The 20707-nt window shown below is 38.6% G+C and overlaps 1 protein-coding gene across 2 annotated transcripts in view; it reads left to right on the forward strand.

Moving 5' to 3' along the window:
• The first annotated feature begins 58 nt into the window (after positions 1 to 58).
• PARG (poly(ADP-ribose) glycohydrolase) overlaps positions 59 to 20707 on the forward strand; it is a 68997-nt gene continuing 48348 nt past the window's right edge. For both annotated transcript variants that reach the window (XR_009742775.1, XM_061449766.1), the window contains exons 1-7: positions 59 to 525; positions 3606 to 3672; positions 6626 to 7606; positions 9831 to 10014; positions 11113 to 11235; positions 12564 to 12647; positions 13628 to 13702. Coding sequence is in view for 1 of the 2 variants with exons in the window: in XM_061449766.1 (XP_061305750.1) it covers positions 348 to 525; positions 3606 to 3672; positions 6626 to 7606; positions 9831 to 10014; positions 11113 to 11235; positions 12564 to 12647; positions 13628 to 13702 (1692 nt within the window). In the remaining variant the exon portion in view is untranslated. The remainder of the gene's footprint in view (positions 526 to 3605; positions 3673 to 6625; positions 7607 to 9830; positions 10015 to 11112; positions 11236 to 12563; positions 12648 to 13627; positions 13703 to 20707) is intronic.

The raw sequence follows: 20707 nt of genomic DNA on the forward strand, positions 1-20707 counted from the left end.
GCTTTCCGGCCCTCGCGCCAGAGGCTGGCGGGGGTGGAGCGTGGTCGCCATGGTGAGAGGGGTGAGGTGGGCGGGGAGCCATTTTGCTGCGTGCGGCCGCAGAGCCGCTGGCAGCTTGTGCTGGACGCGGCTCTGCCTCGGTTTCGTCGTTCCTTCCGCGCCTCCCGCCGAGGGGGCGGCCGGCGGGACGAGCCCGGTGCTGCGGGCCGGAGGATGCGGAGGAGTAGAGCCGCTGCCGCCGCATTGTCGCACCGTCCCCGGGGGGCGGCTGCCGCCTGGCCCCGGCGGCGGCTGGCGGGCCCGCGCGGCTGAGGCGGGCTGGGCTGGAGGAGGCGGGCCCGCCGAGGATGAGTGTGGGCTGCGGGCAGGACCCCCCTCGGAAGAAAGCCCGGTCGAGCACCGCAAGCCCCGGCGGCGGCTTCCAGGGAGAACGGCAGCTGCCGCCGCCGCTCGGTCCCCGCCAGGAGGGGCCCGGGGGCAGTAGCTTCGGCGGCGGCAGTACCGCCACCGCCGTGGGGAACAAAGGTTTGTACTGGCCGGGGCTGCGCTCTCCCTGGAGCAGGGGCAGCGGGCAGGCGAGCGCTGCAGCTGGGCGCGAAAGGGGGCTCGTTGAAGGCCCGTGTCTGCCAGTCTCCCTTCCCTGCGGCGGCTTGGGCGGTTTCAGGGTGCCCCGGGGGATGGGATGGCTCTGCCCAGAAAGCCTGGGCAGTGCTGAACTTGCCCCAGCTTGGCCGGAACCTTGGTTGGCGGCTCTCAACGGGCCTGCGTGAGCCGCGGTCGCGCCTGGGGCTCGGCGGGAAGAGACGGCCGGGTCTAGTGGGGGCTCTGCCGACCGCTGTGTGCGGAACTAGATGCTCACTGCATCTCTGTTGTGCTTCTGTTCCCGTGATACGCTTGAGGGGGGGCAGTGTTTAATGGCGAGAGGCCGCTTGTGCCGGCGCACCTAGCCTCGCTGGAGCTGGCCTTCGAATCGTCTCAAACTTGGCTTCCCGGTGACAGCGTGTCTTGTGTATGCGACCCCAGTGGTGTGGGGCAGTGCGCGTTGCTTCCCTTTGGAGACGGCTTTGGGTACAGGACGTTATCCTGGCTTTGTGCCTGATTCTTTAAAAACTGTCAGTGACAGTGAAACCGTCCAGGTGAGGTGTGAGCTGCTAAAGGTAGTGTGTTTCGTATGTGAGAGCACAACTACTTGCTGCGGAAGAAATGATGTTCAGCCGGGCTATCATGGTAGGTAGAACTTAAGGGGGAGGACAGGAACCCACATGAGCATGTGGCTGCAGGCCTAGAGCGCTGCAGGTGGCGTGTGGAGCTCCTCCCACTGTGTAACAGTGCTGCGTAGAAAGTTCCCACAAGGCTTCCTTATTTTTATTTAGAGCTAAGCTTGTCAGTATAAAATTTTAATGCACAATACAGTACCTGTTTCAGGAATAGAAAAGAATTCAGGGAGGGAGGGGAAAAAAAACCAGATTTGCTATGGTCTTTGGTTGATGTGTTAAGCCTCAGTAACCTGTAATGAAGGTGCAACTTTGTATAGGTAATAGTGTAAAGTTATTATCTACACATAAAGTGTATGTACTCCTACAGAGAGAAAAATTCAGTTGTTTTCCTCAGTGGCAGTTCCTGAGGAATGGTTTGTCATATGGGAATGATTTGGGGAATCTTGAATAGAAATTTAGACACTACTTAAAAAAAAAAAAGAAAGAAAGAAATTTATGCCAGAGCCTGGGTTTATTGTTTACTCTGAGTGTAAGCAAATGTTGTCTTTTTGTTGCCTCTTAGCTTTTTACCACTTTATCTGTAGCAAAAAGAGATGTTAGTAGCATTAAACAAAAATTATGTGTGTTGGTCATAGAGCTTGAATGGCTAGTTGAATGCTAAAATTCAGACCAAAGCCATTTTAGTTCTGTTCTGCATCTGCTGCTATCCTTCTTTTTTGTTGTGCTAATGAGTAAGTATGCCTTCAAGTTCACAGCTGAAGAGATAGTCAGCTGCTTTTGAAGAGTCTTATTTGTCTCATGTTTTAACACGTCTCCTCTTTTTTTTTTTTTTTTCTGGCTGCTGCTTTCCTCTTTAGGCAATATGGGTTAACATGTCAAATAGAAGGGCTGACATTTGGTAAACAGACTAATAGACTTCAGTTTTAGTAAATCTTTAGAAATAAAGATGTTTTCATAAAAATCCATCAAGTTGTTGGTTTTGTCTCTGTGGGATGAAGCTGAGTGTTGAAAATTTGGATGGCTGAATATGGCACAGGTATCCTTGTGCCTGTAATCCACATGCACTTTGCATTACTCCCTGGTGACCTAGTCATACGGTAGCAGTTCTGCGCTGTAGTTTGTGCAGCTTCAAAAGAACTTAAAACAATGTAAGCATTTTCTGTTGATTACTTTTTCATTTTAGAAATTGATAGGGATACTTGGTAACCAGCTGTGGAAAGTTCAAGGCCTTGAATGGTAGCATTTATGAAACAATGTCTCTGAAGTTGCCCATGGCCTTAGCTATCTGTGCTACAAGTTACATAATTTCCATTTGCAGTAAAATGCTGAGTCTTTCCATTGTGACCATTAATAAGAATAGTCAGATCTGCTATACAGGATAAGTTTGCAAAACTATTGTTGCAGTTAGGGGGGTTACACATTTTCCTTACCCATTTGAAAGCAGTGAGAAAACACCTTGCACAGTCAGCAGCAGCAGGTATATAATTTCTCTTGGGAAGGGAACTAAAGTTAGTTGCCAAATTTTCAAAATTACCTTTAAATAACACCACAACTAAAAAACTCTTCTTATACTAATGAAGACTACCTTGCAGTTGTGAAATAACTGATTTTATTTTTTTTTTTCTCCCTATCCTTCTCCCAAGCCTTTAAATAATGTGCTGCTGCTGTATTGAGCACTTATCTGAACTGCAACATCAGAGAAATAAGACTGATCACATTCACTGGAGCTCTGTCATTGGCAGTAAATCTGAGAAAGTTGTGTCTTTCACATTTCGTTGCTACTTAGGGGAGTAAATGTTGATAAACTTTACAAGTTTATGAATGAAAGGGAAAAGAAAAAGTCATTTTTCTCAGCACTTGTTGCTTCTAGTGTGTACAATCTTTATATTAAGCCCCATGTTTCACAGTATGCTATGTACAAATAAGGTTCTCAGGTGGACTCCTAAGATGCTTAGTTGTTAGATTTTGGGGTTTTTTTTTGCTTTAAGTTATGTCATGTTGCCTCTTCATTCCAAAACTCAGCAGAACTAAAGGTGGTAACTAGAGCTGGAAAGTTCAGTTTGCCTTTTTTTCTTTTAAACTAGTTATTCACTATTTTGTTTAACCATATTGAAAAAAAATGTTGGATTAAAAAAACGCCACCACACACCAAGCCTGGCTTTTATAAAGATTATGACAGAAGCTATGGTTGCTGACTGATGTAAATTAAATATTGCATCACATGTAGTTTTCATAGTGTTAGTGCCTTGATGTTCCCTATAGTAGAGATGTTAATGAGAACTTGAGGTGTTTTTGTCTTATTCAAGTACAAGTTATCTTACTCATATGCAATCGTTTTGCAGTTTTATCATGTTTCATATAATAATGTAGTGAACTGTGGTTTTTCAGTTTGCAAACAACAGACAATTACCAGTTGGTTGGAGAATAAAGGACCCAAGACAACTGACTCCAAAAGGTAAAATGAACAGCGTATCTATGAAAAAGTTGTGTTGAGTGGGCCTGTGGGGAGCTCAAATTGCAGGTTGTTGGTACAGCTAGCTACTGAAGAAAAAGGCAACCCCATTTCTGCTGCTTTCCTTACCTTGGCACATCATCTTGAATATAAATAACTGACAGAGTTTCACTACAAAGTGCTAACTAGTCGCTTATCCCTCCCCTCTAGCCCCAGAACTTTATTGTTGACTTAGCTTCCTGAAGCACCTCATTGTTTAGGTGAATAAATACTGCTGCTCCTGCAAAGAAAAAGATTTGAACCTGTAGTGAGGGAAGGCAACTGCTGCATCCCGTGACAGTGAACCAGATAGCTGTAATATCAGACTATGTCCTTTAGTCAACAGTTGTGCTTTTATTTTTGTTTAATGTAGGACAATAACAATTACAGATTTTGGCTGGTGGTCCTGTATTTAACTCATAGTTCTGTTGTTAATTTACAGACAAAAGTCTGTTTTGGTCCATCTCATTGGACTGTGATTATAGTATAAGCGTGTGCAGCTTGACTTGGTTTGGGCCAGAATTTACAGGTGCTCAAATGTGTCTTCAGGTTGTTTTGTGAAGGATGTTAGAAAAGTTTTGCTGTTGAACAGCACCAGGTCAAGTTTGGTATCTTCTGCTCATGCAGCCTGTCAGGAGAAATATTTGCAAGGTAGCATTAAAGTTAAGCTTCTACAGAAGTACAAGGGGCTGAGGTACCAGCTTACAGGTTGCAGAAAAACAAAGATGTTAAGAAGGTGCTTAAGGAGGGAATGTTTTTGTTTTTATTTTTTTTTTTAAGATGCTCTATAGGGTATTTCTTTTATATGCCCTCCTCAGCCTTGCTGACAGATTACAGCCTAGCCAATTTCAAGTAGCAGGTTAGTCATGTAAGCATTTCATGTGCCTATCTATTGAAGTTAACATCACGATTTTAAATTGTCATAGAATCGCAGATTTGCTTGGGTTGGAAGTGACCTTCAAGTTTATCTAGTTCCAACACCCCTGCCATGGACAGGGACACCTTCCACTAGACCAAGCTGCTCAAAGCCCCATACAACCTGGTCTCAAACATTTCCAGGGATGAGGCATTCACAACTTCTCTGGGCAACCTGATCCAGTACCTCACCACCCTCAGAGGAAAGAATTCCTTCCTAATAGCTAATCTAAATCTGCTCTCTTCTAATTTAAAGCCAGTTCCCTTTGTGCTGTCACTGCATGTTCTTGTAAAAAGTCCCTCTTCAGCTTTCTCTTGGGCTTCCTTCAGGAAATTGAAGGCTGCTCTAAAGTCTCCCCAGAGCCTTCTCTTCTCCAGGCTCAACAAGCCCAACTGTCTCAGCCTGTCTCTATAGAAGAGGTGCTCCTGCCCTCTGAACATCTTTGCAGCCCTCCTCTGGACTCGCTCCGACAGGCCCATGTCTCTGTTGTGATAGAGGCCCCAGATCTGGATGCAGTATTCCAGGTGGGGTCTCATGAGAGTGGAGTAGAGAAGGAAAATCACCTCCTTGATGTGGCGGTTACAGTTAATTTGAATTTGAACACTGTTAGGTTTGGTGTTGTCAATACCTTTAAACAGTCACTTACTGAGATGGCAGCAGTAGTATAACTTTAATTTTTGTTCATCAGAATTTTCAGTGCAGTAACATATGCATACATGGGGATTTAAATTATCATAACATAAGCCCCTCTAAAATTGTTTTGTTTTTAAGTAATCTTCCTGTGGATAAAGTTCCAAGCTATCATCTGTTGCTCCAAGCCCCTTTATTGTTTGTTTTCTTTTTGTTCTGTAGTGGTAAAGTTGTGAATGCTATCTCTTTATCCAGAGCACTCTTTTAGAAAAGAATCTGTTATCATTCAGGGAGGCAATTAGTGCCTTCAGGAATCTATTAAAATGTTCAGTTGCCTAATTTAGGATTGTATAATAATTGAATATTTTCCTATCTAGTAGATACGGGAATCTGGGCAGTGACCAGATATACAGAGTTCTTAGCATTCTTAGCTTGCACTGTTGATATAAAATGTTGTCAGAATACATTCAGAAAAAGGTATTGACAAAGTGATATATTCACCAAGATTAGTCAGGGATTTTTTAATATTCATATGGCATCTAAGTATTTTCATCAATACACTGACACAAAAAATTAGCAGGTATGTTGGAACTGGGTGATCTTAAGGTCCTTTCCAAGCCTAACTATTCTATGATTCTATGACTTTCTAATGCTGTCTTGGAAAGTTTTGTCTGCTCATACAAAACTCATTTAATTTCCCTGTGTAACCATTAGGACACATTTCATTCTTTGTGTAAGATGGCACAGGGCAAACTAGCTTATTTTTCTTAAAAATAATTATAATTGATTTAATGTCATGTAATTTTTATAAGAATTTCTTAATATATTTTGCTCTTATGCTTTTGCATTGTGAATATTTTTGAAGTCAGGGGCAGCTTATTAAAATAAGGAAATAATAGGATGGTTTTGAGACTGGACTACTGTGTCCTGCTCTTCTAAATGATGAATTTGTAGCTCTCAGGGAATGGCTACAAAACCATTGATTTTCTTGCTCACTCTATTTAACTGATTAAAATGAAAGCTAATGAGTACTTTATCAGGACTTCTAATTTTTTGTCCGAAGAAAATAACTAAATAATAGCGTAATACTGTTTAGATTTTGAAATAAGGATAAGGAATCACTGGAACATATATCTAAGGTAAGCAACTGATTCATCATCCTTTGGAGCTTTGAAATAGAAATAGGTTGTTGCTGAGCTGCATTCCCCAGTAAAGTAAAACTTGTTGATCCTAGTAGTGCTCACATAGTGTAATGAGAAAAATTATGCAGTCTTTATTGTATGTTTATAATAATTCCTTTAAAATGCAGGTATATGTACAGGAATTCCATTTGGAGATAAGGCATTTAATTCTTTTACTTGCCTTTCACAGCTTACACAGCAAAATTAGTAACAATACTGAAGCAAATTCCAAGATGACTTCCATTAAAAAAGAGAACTTTTGTGAGCATGATGTGAAAAAGCTAGAGAATATTTGTCAGCAAAATTATTCAAAAATTTCTGTGGAAGTTGGTGCAAAGCATGTAAATTTGCCTCAGACAGGCAGCATGTATAGCTGGGAGGCTGAGGACAAAGATCCAGTCTTGGACACAGAACCTGTGAAGCGGATGCAGTCTGGAGACCTCTTTAAAAATGCCAACATTGATCAGATGCACAAAACTGGCAAGCAGGTTCAGAGAGGCTGTGAGGAAAGCAGTGATAACTGTACTCAGAGGAAATCATCATCTAGCCGGTCTTTGAAAATGGGAAATACAAAACTTTCTTCAAAAGACACTGAGACAGATGGACAAGTGTCTTCATGCAGTACACAGAAGCTGAAGACTTGCGATTCTGTCTGTTTAACGGGTGAACAAGAAGGGGATGTAGTTCCAGAAAGTCCACTTTCAGATGCTGGTTGTGATGCTTGTATATCTGACCTTGGGGGTCCTGGGAAACTGAGCAAATGTCAGAGCAGTTCAGGAGATTCACCTGCTTTTGAGAAAGAAAGTGAACCAGAGTCACCAATGGATGTAGATAATTCCAAAAATAGCTGTCATGGATCAGAGGCTGATGAGGAAACCAGTCCATTTCTTGATGATCGAGAGGAAATTAATATGTCAAAATCCATAAACAAATCTTTTAGAATTCAATATGGGGATGCTGAACTGGAGTCAAGAAAATCGCGTTTTTCTGCCAAGGGCTGCGAAAGTTTTGAGGAAATAGATAATTCTGTTAAAGAGGATGGTCTGCATACAAAGTCACCTGGGATCTCTCCTGCTCCATCATCAGAACTCAAAGGTGCAAAGCAGAGTGTGAAAAGGGATTCCAAAATCACCTCTCACTTCATGAGGATACCTAAAGTTGAAGAAAAAAGGTAGTGTTCTGTCTGCCTCTTCATCTTTTTTTCGCGCTTCAGAATTTGGAGCCTGGATTGTGTAAAGCATTTTGCAAAATGTATGTTAAGACACAAAGACAGCTTTGATGCAAGCTTGAAATAACTTATTTTTAGTGGGAGTACTTGTGTGTTGTTTTTTAAGGGATCTTTATCCAGTGCAGTTAATTTTATTTTTCTTTAATCATTAGAGATCTGTTAGAATTGGGAATTAAAGACACTGTAGAAAGTTATTTTCTTTTAATAAAGGAGTGATTTAAGACCATGAGGTTTTTAATACTTGAAAGTGAATGATAGTACAGGAATGCTTAATGGAGTGTATCTCTGGCATCCATTACTTCATTCAGAATATCTGAGGAGACCGACGTTTTTGTGGTTTTTTAAGTTTCATATGTCAAAAATACTGAATCTAGTTTGTTAAAGCATCAGTGCTACGTGAAATGAACGGCAATGGAAATGGAAGCCCTGAGCATGACCCAGACTTCACATGCTAGGTGTTGTGCAAAGACAAAAGGATAATCTCTGCTCTGAACAACTCGGATTTCAATGGGAGCTGAGAAAGTGAATAAACAGCAAAGGAGTAAGCAGAAACAAGTGAACTGTGTGTGTTACAGAACCATAGAATAGTTAGGGTTGGACAGGACCTTAAGATCATCTAGTTCCAGCAAGCAATTATCTCAGTAGAACTAAAATAGGTCAAGAAAGTAGTTTTTCACATCTTTACTGGGAGATCCTTTCTGGATGCAAGGAGCAGCACAAACCATACTGTTCAAGGAAATGAAGAGGGTGGCTAACTCATGCAGGAGCTTACATTTGAGAAATCTTAAGAGATGAGTAGGCTGATAGTGGAGTTGTTGGAAAACAAAAAAAGGTAGTTCCTAGGAAAAAATTAACGGATAAAGAATTTGCTAACAAAATATGGAAAAATGAGTCATAAAGTTAAAAACAATGGATTTACTCTTTTCACTAATTTAAATGAATTGCTGTTGTAGCAGAGCAGCAAAGGTTGAGGCTTATATTTGTCAGTGCTAGAGCATTGTGTATTATGATAAATCATGTTTCAGAAGGGAAACTCGGGCAAAAGTTTTGCTGTATAGCTAGATGGGAATCCTAGAAGTGCTTTACAGAATAATTAGTAAGATAGAGTATGAAGCTGTCAAGAGATTACCGTTTTCCTTTTTGGGGCTAAAATAAGATTATGTGAAGGTTATAAACCTCAGTGCCAGATGAAATAGTGGTACTGCCTACCGTGCTTAAGAGGGCAATTAGAAAATGTTAAAGCTTTTCTCCTGGTTTTTGTTAGACCAGGTCTACAGCAGGCAATAGTGTATCTCAGATCTTAACTTGTTGAGAAAGAAGCAGTAGAGTATCAAACACATTTCAGTCATCAGTAGTGCTATGCCAAAATTGCCCTCTGGCTCTCAGATGAGCACTTGGACCTGTACCTAGTGTCAAGTTATGTGTCGCCATTTGCATGTGATCGGCCAGGTTGGAGGCATTGTCCACATCTGAAGATACCAGTATATGCATAAACCGAACAGGTTGGACAACGTCTTTATCCAAGAGTGGAGTAAGTTTGCTAAAGGGAATTTAGAGGTCAAAGCAGTACCTCAAAGTGTAGGCTTTTAACTTGTTTTGCATTTCACTCTGAGAGTTTTGTCTTGCATGAGAAATGTGGTATATTACATCAGACATACAGCAGATTGAGATTTATCTTCCCCATATCATCTCAGGTATGCCAAATACCTTTGATCATTAAAGAGGATTAGATTAGTTCATCTGCTCTTGCATATATTTGAATTTTGCAAGTGTTTTTTGGATTGCTTTTCAATTTCTATTTCCATTGCAAGTATCGTATGTCTGGTGTGAAAAATAAAATCCTAGTGCGAAAGGGTGGTTAAGAAATTGGAATTCTTTTTGTTGGTTGTTTGTTTTGTTTTCTTCAGTTTGAAGAAGGAATATGTGCATCTGTGTATGCAGGTGTGTTTTCTAACAGTTGAAAAGGGCCTGCAGAGGGTATCCTGACAAATGCAGACCAGTGACATCCTGACAAATGCCTCCTGTCCCCAGGGAAAGCTTTGGCCTGGGATCGCAGCAAAGGCTAGCAAATAAACTGTTATAACTCTGGAATGGAAATTTGTGTGTTTGCCTACCAGGTTTTTTTCAGTGGAAATAAAATTTTTCAACATATTTTGTTTAACAACAGGAAAGAGAAGTGTGAATTCGAGCCCCAGAGGCCAGGAAGGAAGATTCCTAAATATGTGCCACCTCCTCTTCCAACTAATAAGAAATGGTTTGGGACACCTATTGAAGACATGAGAAGAATGCCTATGTGTGGGACTCGTCTGCCACATCTGCGACCCTCAGCCAATCATACAGTAACCATCAGAGTATGATCATTCAGTGTGTTACCTGAAATCAAATTTCTTACTGAATTGTTCGATAATATGAAATGCCAAATGTTAGTCTGGTAGTATTAGCAGGTTGTGGAAATCAGTGTATGCCATTCCTTGCAAGCAGACTGGCTGATTTTCCTAAAAACTGGCTTTTCTGATGCACGGGATTTAGGATATTAAGATCCAGAAGAAATGTAATTATGGTTTCACTGCCTCTGGTTTGTTAGGGACAAGTATTTTTCTTTTGCATAAGAGTATGTGTACTTCCTCGCCTGAGTTGTAAACTGGGAATTTAAATATGTCTTCAACATTGTCATGTTACATTCTCGTTTTAATATTCCATTTTGGGTTCAAGATACATGGAATTTTCAAGACAGTCAAGATATGAAAAAGACAATGAAAGATTTTCTATTAATTTTACCACCACATTTTAGATCAGATCTGATATATTTGACTTTAATATTTTGGAGTAGTATGCAGTCAGATAATTGTTGAAATAAAGCATGTGAGCAGAAACCTATGGAGTCACAGATAAATCCCAAACAAAAGAAAAGCACACTAAGTTTAAATGCAAGTTTTGAGAGAATCTGTGCTGCTGGAAGACCATATAGCAGATTAAGTCTGTAAGAGCATCATGTTATTTATTTTTACATTTCTGATGTTAAGTGTGGAGTACACTTGAAATACTGCTATATCTAAAAGGATTTCTCATCCTCTTCAGAGTTAGCTAAAGAATGTTATTTCTGCGCATGACTATAGTTGTATTTTAAACTACATTTTGAAAATATTTGGATGAAACTATGTAGATACTTAAATTCATAGTTGAGGAAATCTAGCTGATAATTGGACATAAAATAATTGCATATATTGCCTTTATTTCAGTGTGTTTCAAGAGGTCAAATGATAAGGTGGTATTCTTTTCACCAAGTATGACACAAGAGTTAACAGATTTTCTAACTGGTCAGTTAGAAGCTTTCCCCTTTTCAGAAAGGATGACTGTAGAGGAGAGCTTTTCTACCTATGTTTTTGTTTACTTTTTATTTATTTTGTTTAAAAACTTAAGAAGTGAGCTCCCCTCCTTCTCTGTTGCAGGTTGATCTTCTGAGGGAAGGAGAGGTGCCTAAACCTTTTCCAACTCACTACAAAGATCTGTGGGACAATAAACATGTTAAAATGCCCTGCTCAGAACAGAATTTTTACCCTGTAGAGGATGAGGTAAGATGAAGTATTTACAGTTGTGTAATCAAATGAGTTTGTTCACATATAGGTGAGTTTTCAGTTCACTGCATTTGTTCAGTTGGCCAACTGTGTGTATAGAATTGGAAAATCAAGTAGATGAACATACCTGGTCTGAAAAGCTGGATTCTGGGTTATAATGCTTCAGGCAGAGCAGAAGACTTTGTGGTGCTTGTTTTGTTACTGTTCCTTCTTTGTTCTGGGTTTCTTTTTCCTAGTTATTTTACCTAGTCGTTGATTATGATGTACATATTTATATATACTTGGAGTATAAACGTATACTCCGTATGTATTTCTATACTTTGCTGTTTATATGTTATATATATTGTGTGTGAATCAATTTGGAATACCAAGAGATGTGAATGAATTCGTAACCACATTTTGATTATAATTCTCTGTCAGGTATTGCTGATAGTGAGGTGTACCTGCTGTTCTGCTAAAACAGTAGTTGAGAGCTTAGAGCTGGCCTTGTGTGGCTTGTTGATGTGGTATTTCTTGTCACTGCTTGAGGCTTAAACATACAAACTGAAAAACTTTACACTGTGGCGAGTAAAATCAGTAGTGTGTTCTATAGCAAAGGCTGTATAATGATTGATACTTGAATCTGGAACAGAGAATTTTTATAGCCTCTAGGAAATACTCTCAGTCTTTTCATTTATCTCTTTTACAGATACTGTATAAATTGAATTTAGTTGATGTTTCAGAGAGAAAGTGCCGATAAGATTTTTGTTGTTGCCCGTTGAGCAAGAAGAGTTGTCTCTGCCTTGTGGTAGTCTAATAAGAAATGTCATTATTGCTTGCAATGGGCAATAAGACTTGTGTTGAGGAAAAATATCACAGAAAATACAAGTCTTAAATTTGGGTAGGTAGAAGAGTCAGCCACAGCTATATGCTTTTATAATCTGTGCCCTTATTTTTATTATGTTTTTACAAAGTCTACTTTATATTTTTGAGTTGTAGATTTTATAACTGTGATCATGTTTGGTCTGCAAAATCCACTTTTTTCACAAAGAATATAGAGAATGTCATTTGTCCTTGAGAATGCATGAGGAAATGCGCTGCATATGTGAAAGGCTCTTCATGAGATTTGTAACTTCTTCAGTTAAAAAGGAATTCAGGGAAGTAAAATGCAGTGGACTAGAAGTTGAAGTTCTTTAAAGTTACTCAAAATGTGGTTTATTTTTAAAGACCTTCACAAATAAAGCAAACTTTATTTAAAAAACTGTCAGGGAAGATAATTATTAGTAAATATGACTTGCTGTTTTGAGTAACTTCATCTGACTTTGTTTTGGGCTTTTGTTTTAAAGAATGGTGATAGAACTGCTGGAAGTCGATGGGAACTAATCCAAACTGCCTTACTTAACAAGTTCACTTGCTCGCATGATTTGAAGGTAACCTAGTCAATTTGAAATTGTCTATATACAAGTACATTCAGGTTCTCTGTGTACTATTAGTGATTCTGGCTCAGTCATGTTTTTTGAATCACTTACAAAAATGAATTAAAAAAATATCATGTTGTTCAAGGTATTCTCTGATGAATTAAATGTCTTAATGAGTCTCAAGTGTTACCACTGAATATATTAGTTATTTTTTAAACAAATTGTCTTTTATAAATCTACATAAAACTGTTTGTCCAGCAATATCTAATAGTTTGTGGTAGGCATAGCATGTAGGATTTTCGTATAACCAGATGGTAGGGTGATGCACAGGTGTGAGAGTTTGAAACGTTAACTGCTGACATCACTAAAACTGCAACAATTTAAGCTGCTGACAAAAATCTGTAAATCATGGAGATTAATGCTCTGTTGAAAACCCTTATAGTTCTCATTGGCTTTTAATGAATTCTGATTTGGATCAGCTTAGAATTGCTATAATGTTTTTTGTGAAGAATAATATAATTTAGATTATACCTGAAAGGCAGGGAAGGAGGAGGATGCAAAAGCTACAGATAAACTTTAAATGAATACTTTTTTTTAGGGTGATTGTTGTTCTAAAGGGTCTATTTAATTTGTTGTTCAAATTCTTTAAGCTCTTAAACTGGTAAAAAAATCTGCTGTATTGCTGAGGAATGCTTTTTTGGTATTTTTAAAGACTGTGAGCACAGGGTGAGTAATCTTTATGTTGTAGGCAGATCCAAGCATGTCTTGTCTTGTTTTGTGCTAGGAGGAAAAACCTGTAGACTAAAGCTTATTCAATGCTAAACGTAAAATAACAGGATTCAGTATTATGGAGTTGCACTGTATTAATCCAGATCTATGGATTTTGGTGGGCTCTGTGACAGGTTTTAGCCACTAGATGGTACTGTTCCTTCATAGAGGAAATTCTCTTAATAAGTATGTCTAAGCTTAATTTTGTTATGCTCTTTCCCCAGGAGGCTATACTGAGGTACAACATTGCTTATTCCAAGAAATGGGACTTCACTGCTCTTAACGACTTCTGTGAGAAGGTAAACCAAGTTGACTTGAAATAGGAAATAAAACAAAAGTGACTGCTTTGTCTATACATCTCAATGCTTTTGGCTTTATTTCCCTTTTCAAGAGTAAAAGTTTAGCAGTCACCTATGTGGATGGTTATTTGGCTGGTAACTTCAGTTGAAATGCTAATTAAGCTTTATAAACTGGCTTAATTTTAAATCTTAAGCAGATAATTTGAGTGCTTTAGTAACACCTGAGGTTACTGAAGGCAAGGTGAGAAATGCCTTTATGAAAACCAGACTTATTAAGAAATTGTATAATATTTTCAGTGTAATTTTTTATGCTTTTTTTAAAGTGTTGCTCTTTTTTCCCTTGTTTAAACAACTTTTGTGTTACAGTGGTATGTGTATAGTCTGTGTTTTGCTGGTCTAGCAGTAAAATTTTTCTGTATACTGAGATAATGAATTTCAACTTTAGAGCCTTTGAAAGGTTGGTGTGGTTTTCATAACGTCATGTTACCTTCTTGAAAAAAGAAAAACAAATAGTAAGTGATAAATGCAAGTTGGACTATTATTAATGTACATCCTGACTGAGGATGAGAAGCTATGCTACCTAAATCAGTATGGGAGATTAATGTGATGCAGTAGAAATTGTTGTATTTTTCTTCCACCAGCTCAGAAGTGCTTTTAAAACACGTGTGCTTGTTTTCTTGGAAGGGGCTTGCTAAACTGTATTGGTTGAGAGAGCAGTGGGGATAGGTATAACTGTATTGAGGTTCAGCAAAACTAAATTTGGTTTGAAATTAATTTCATTACTTGGTGTGTTTAAAACAGATGTCTTTTTAATTCATGTGATCAGAGGAACTGTTTTTTGTATTGCCTGTTTCCATTGCATATAGGGACTGTTTTGCAGAATGAGTTTTGTTTTGCATGCAACATGGTGGTGTTGTTACTGACAAAGTACCTATATGCCAGTGGTATCATATTTACTAGCTATGAGAGCTACTGCGTTCACTCATCTTGCCATTTTGGTGTTCCCTCCTCTCCTTGTGGGGGTCTCTGTTTTTCAGGCTGCAAAGAATGTCTGGATGGTTGAGGCTGTGGACATTTGGCCTCTTTGCTCCTGTTGACTCTTGTACTGATTGAAATGAACTTGCCCAGCTCAACTGTTAATAGAGAATCATATTTAATTTACTAGAATGTTTTAAAGTACTAGCACTATTTAAAAATCTGACTCAGAAATGTACCAGATTTGCACTGTATTGCTACAAACACAACTGAGCTTGTCCTAATGTGATCATATTATGCATCAGGGAGTTCAGAAACTATGGGTGATTAGACTCAGAGATCATCAGCCAGGGAGAGTAAATGATATCAGCTGTCTCCAGAGAGGAGAAGAATGATAGGGAAATCAACTATGTATTGGGTATCAATCTTTCACTGAGGGTGAAAAGGAAATTTCTGTCACCTGGCAATAGTGATGTATTTGTGAGGTTCCCAGAAGAAGTGAGGAGACCTGTTTCAAGATACAAATTTTTGGACCAAGGTGAAAAACATGTAGCCATATATATTAAATAGGGAACAGAGAAGCACTACAAGACAGTGGCTCCTTGTAGACCACAGGAGCAAAATCTTACCCTGGCCTTATCAAATATATTAAGTTTAGTGAACAGAATATGCAGAGGGGATACATTTTGTAGAGAGATGTAAACATCTTTTCTATTATGAAGGGATAGGTGAACTCTTCCAGTTCTGTAAATTAACAAGGCATCTGCTATCAAAGACTGTTCACAGTCTGCTTAAGTGAGCAGCTTTTGAGTGAAAAGCTGAGATCCTCTGCGGAAATGACCTAAATATACTAGCTGTAGTGCAGTGAGGCTTTTGAAATGACTATATTTGGGAGTTAACAATTAACGGCTTACAACTGGCTTGTGTATTTTCTTGTTTGTCTTAGGGTTTTGAGGGAGCAGGGTAACTGTTTCAGATTATGTTTGCTCAGCAAAAGTTGAGAGGGTTGGTTGAAAGAAAAGCTGATTTGAGTAATCAGCCCAAAAGGGAGGGGCAGCAGCTCAACAAAGGGAGAAATAATCACAAGTACTACAGAGTTTATGATCCTCAAATATCTATGTATATTCTTGGGTACTGTTGACTTCCAGTGCATTCTTAACTAAGAATTCTGTGGTCTGATTTAAAAAGGAGCTGGGTCTGATGTTGTCTATTTTCATGATTTTTTTGTATTCAGATAATTACTTCAATAGGTCAATGGGTCTGTGCTTAGTAAATTATAAAGTAACATTTGTTATTTTAAATTCTGATTCTGGGCAGATCTTACCTTATCTATTAATCTGTTAATGCTTTCATGTTTGTCTTAGGTTGTGTTTCTTGTTTTAGGCGGTTTCCTTCAAAAGTTACACAGTCAAAATGTGCATTATTTTAAAATCCTACTTATAAGATTAAAAACAGTCCTCTCATAATAATTACCAGTTTCTTGGATTGAAGTTCATTTTCCTTTAAGATTAAAACACTCTCAGCTTTCTTAAAAAATCCTGGCTCGAATATGTGATAGCTATTTCCTGTCAGCTATTTTCAAAATGTACCGTGACACACACAGGCTGTTCGAAGTGTTGTCAGGAGAGGGAGCCCTCGCACTATTTTAAAAAGGTTCTGCAGTTAACCAAGTGGAAGTAAAATTCCTATTTGTGCAGTGAAGTAAATGTGGAGCTTGGAGGATTTTTAATTCTTTAAGTTCATAGCACCCATCAGTAATGTATGTAAAGCTCTTGGTGGTTTATTTGCTTGAGACATCTGACAGTTCTGTTGTTCTCTATAGAATTTCCACACTGTTGTATTGATTTGTTTTGCCATCTGTTTGCTTATGTTTGGCAAACAGGCTTAGGATTTATTCAAGTTATTGCTTAGTGGATGCAGATTGTTAGTGCTGACATTTTTCTTATTGTTGCAAAATTCTTGTCACTTGTAAGTCATCCTTGTGTCTGTTTCTCTAGAATTTACCTAGAAGACAGACAGCAAAGAGTAAACAACAAGCAGAAAAGGAATGGTGAGGAAACTGCTCTGGGTGGAGCTGTCTTGAGACCCACAAAGTGTTGTAGATGAGCTTTATTTATTGTGAATGATAATAGGCTGGGAATGTATTACATGCTTTGGATCAATAGTGCTATGTGCTGTGGAAGTATTTTTCTTTCTCGTAGATTTGCCCTTCCACTTCCAGGCAGGAAAACTCTTTTGCTTTTTCCAAGTGCATGAAATAGTGTCTAGTGGGGTCATCAAAGGTTTATGTCTTAGACTAATCTGCTGCAAGAACAAGTTTATTTAAAGGGAAAAGTAGAGCTTTATCATTTAAGACAGTCACATGGTCTGCTGCTTTAGATTGGGCCTGCTTGTTCTGGGCATGCTTTGTGTTTTCTGTATCGCTTTAAAGTCTCTTAGAGCTTAAGCATAATTCTTGCTAATGTTATTTCATGAACTCTTCCTCTTATTGCTGGCACCTGTCTTGCTCTTTCAGGAACAGAGGAGTGTTTAAACCTGAAAATGACATGACATTGTATAAGGAGTGCATAACTTTCTTTAAAGGTGATCCTTCTTTTAAATTCAGGTTTAGTTGCATAGTATACAGGAACTTAAGTCATCAGGATTTATGTTGTGTGGCTTCAGGAACCTTCATGATATAGAACCTGTGTTGCCATTAAATTCTGAGCTCTCATGAGGTAAACCAGTTGGTGAACAGCCTCATAACTTGTTCTTGCCCTTTATAGTAGAGCAGTTTTGAAGAGTTACTTGGTCCCATCTAAAACTTGTAAGATTCAGGACAAATATTTAAGTTAGAAACAAATTACTGACTAAATATGTAAGGCAGATGCTTAAAGTGACAAAAAAGGAACTCTGCAGGCAATGAAACAATGGGCGCTTTTATTGGTCATATGGTTTAATTTCCTTTGTCTCAACTCCTTTGAAACCTGGAGCAAGAACTGTACGGTTACATCATTTTAGTATTGGAAAACAAGAACAATGCTCTATGCTTTTTAATTCTTACTTGCAAGCTAAGTTATACAGGCTTTCCTGACATGCTTCACTAAAAGGAAAGACTCAGATCCAGTCATTTGGTTTTTAGCCACTCTTCCTGCTTTTTTTTTTTTTTGTATATGCAAAGCAGAAAGAGAAGGACTCATTATGTAAGGACTGCTGGCATTTAGAATCCCCTAATATCTGTGTTTAAAAAGCTACTTGGTGAAATTATGTCTGTATGCTATCAAGTGCTGAAAATTACTAGAGGCTGTACTCCAGTACTGAGGTATATCATTAAAAGACATGTCATCTCTGCTTATTACTGATGCATTGAAAACGGCAAATAGTTTAGACGTAAGTTTGATCTGTTAAGCATAGACTGAAGATTGGAGTTTATGTAAACTTGTGTGGCATACACAGTGATTGTCTCTGAGCTTCTGTGAGTCATCTGAAAAATGTATCGCAATACATCTTGCAGATGTTCACATTGTGTCCATAACTATTTTTATGTCTGTCTGAACTCTTTGAGCTTGAACACCTTGGTGGGAAGCTTGTGTCTGTGAAATGGAGAAGACACTATGAGAGGAGTCAGGAATGGTGTAAAGGTATGTAATAGCTTCCATATGAGGAACATTAAATAAGCTAGTACTGTTTGATCTTTTTATCTTGGCTAAGAGACAAGTGAGGATAAGTATAACAGTGCCATCCAATATAAATGTAAGAGAGGGTGAAGAGAAAATGACTATTCATTTGTCTAGTGCAACAGGGACATCAGATGGGTGTCTAGTTAAGGGACATCAGATGGGTGTTTCTAGCCAGGTAAGGGTTTCAGAACTAGACAAAAGTACTTATCTAGATGCTGAATAAAAGGCTGTGGAACTCCTTCTCAGTGGATGTAAAGGATGCTATGACTTTACATCAGGTTTTGAAGGGATTTGGAGAAATTATTGGTAGAACGACACCAGTGACATCTATGCAGATACTGTGATGGGCTCTGGTACTGAAATCGATTACTGCAAGTAAAGAGCATTGTAAGGAAGTGCTGATAATTACTTGTTTTACTTGCTGTTAGACTTTTCCAGGCATCTTTTGTTGATGGGATTTCATGAACTTTTGCCCATTTTTGCATTCTTATGACTGTGCTGGATTGAAGATGAGAGGCAGAAGTTGCCTTGTCACGCAAGCCCCATTGTGGCACAGTACCAACAGGAGATGTTGCTGACAGAAGGGCATGGGGATCTGTACACTAACCTCTTCTGGGAGGACAAAATAGTAATGGTAACTGACATTTTTAGCTGAACCTCACTTGAAGGTACTTACACCTTTTAAAATGAACTTTTTCCAGGCTATGCAGGACTTGGTGCCTACTTGATGCAAGTCAGATATGCAGATATTCTCCACTGTGTAATGCCCAGTTTGCAACTGTTAGATTTGGCTTTTAGTATAGGAAAAAGCATGTGTGTGTCTGCAGTACCTGTTTGTGGATGTCTTGTGGTCTTCTTGTCTACTGAGAAAGCTGTTTGAAGCCAATCAATGTATTTAATGACCAGGATCTGCATATTTGCTCTTGATTCCTATATATATTCATCATTCAGGAAATCCTTTTCTCTTATGAAAGAAGCTCTATAACTCTTAAATTTGAATTTTTCTAAGAGGTTGAAAGAAACGTGATAATGCTCTTTAAAAAGACCAGTGTCTCTGCTGTCTAAACTGAACTGCAGAGAAGAGGCTTTGGCATGAAGGAAGAATGTACCAGACCACTTTATCTGTGCTCCTTTTCCTCTTGTTCCAGCCAAGCGTGAGCTCACTCATTTTATGGCTGTTAGCTTTTTTTTTTTTTTATGGCACAAATACCAGCTTATCCTAGAATCTAATAAAAAGCTATGTAGCAAGAAAACAAGGTCAGTTGTCAAGCTGAAGGAATATATTGCTATTTTTCTTCACCCTTTAGTTGTGCTTTTACACGATATAGGATGTGGGCTATTAGAGTTTGTCTTACAGTTACAGCTTTAACTAATTTTGAAACAGGATTGGAAAAGAAGTCCCATTTCTCGCTGCTTTGTGTTAAAACTTGCATGACAATTATACTTTCTGGATCCTAGGTCCTTTTAGAAGTCCGAAACAGTCAGGATGCGAGGCTTGTTGCTGGCTGATTTTACATGCAAGTGTCAACCTGAAAATTTCTACAACCTCACTTAATACCTTTTTCACATTTTCTATAACTTTGATTTAGAAATACCTAAACTTACATAATATGCAATACAAATATGTAAATAAGTTCATTTATAAACACAACTTTATATTTTCCATAAATATCACACATCTCTATTACAGATGTTTTGCTGTTCCAAAAGTCTGGCTTCCTTTTCTGGAAAAAAATTGAAGTTGTATGAGAAGCTATGTTTCAGTTGGACAAATCCTTACTATTTAAATTTTGGCCTAGCAATATTCATATGGACATGTGTATATGCTTTCTAAGATACTACTTTTTCTACTGCGGTTATTCTGCACAGATTCCAGAATATAGGAGAATATTCTTAAAGTGAGGAGTAGTGAAGCGTATTACAATGAGTCTTGTTTGTGTTAGTCAGTGCGTTGCACTTAGGAATAATTAAATACAAGAACAATCTTATATTTCACTGGACTATGTAACAAATGTGTTATTACTGAATTGCTAAATTGTGGCATAAACCTAGTGAGACATGGGGTAATACCTGCAGAATGTGCTTAGTGCATTTTTTTCCCAACTATATTTTCTCATTTAAATGTATGTTACTACATGGTATGACAGCATATTAAGCCTGAGCTAGGTAATTTCAGAAAATGTGTCAGATGCAAGTAGGTGAGTTAAGATGGAACATACTAAATGTTGGAGAACTGAGCGTAAAAGTCAGATGTGCAAATATTAGCAGTATGTCTGCTTCCTCTCTAAGAAGACTGGTTAAACTTTGAGATCACTGAGTGGATTTGAATGAAATTAAGAGCTGTCTTTTCAACGAAATACTCCAATTGTAA

Source organism: Pezoporus flaviventris, unplaced genomic scaffold (genome assembly GCF_033815535.1).
Source record: "Pezoporus flaviventris isolate CSIRO_AGI_PZ_B2104156 unplaced genomic scaffold, CSIRO_AGI_Pfla_v1 ptg000001l, whole genome shotgun sequence".
Lineage (NCBI taxonomy): Eukaryota > Metazoa > Chordata > Aves > Psittaciformes > Psittacidae > Pezoporus > Pezoporus flaviventris.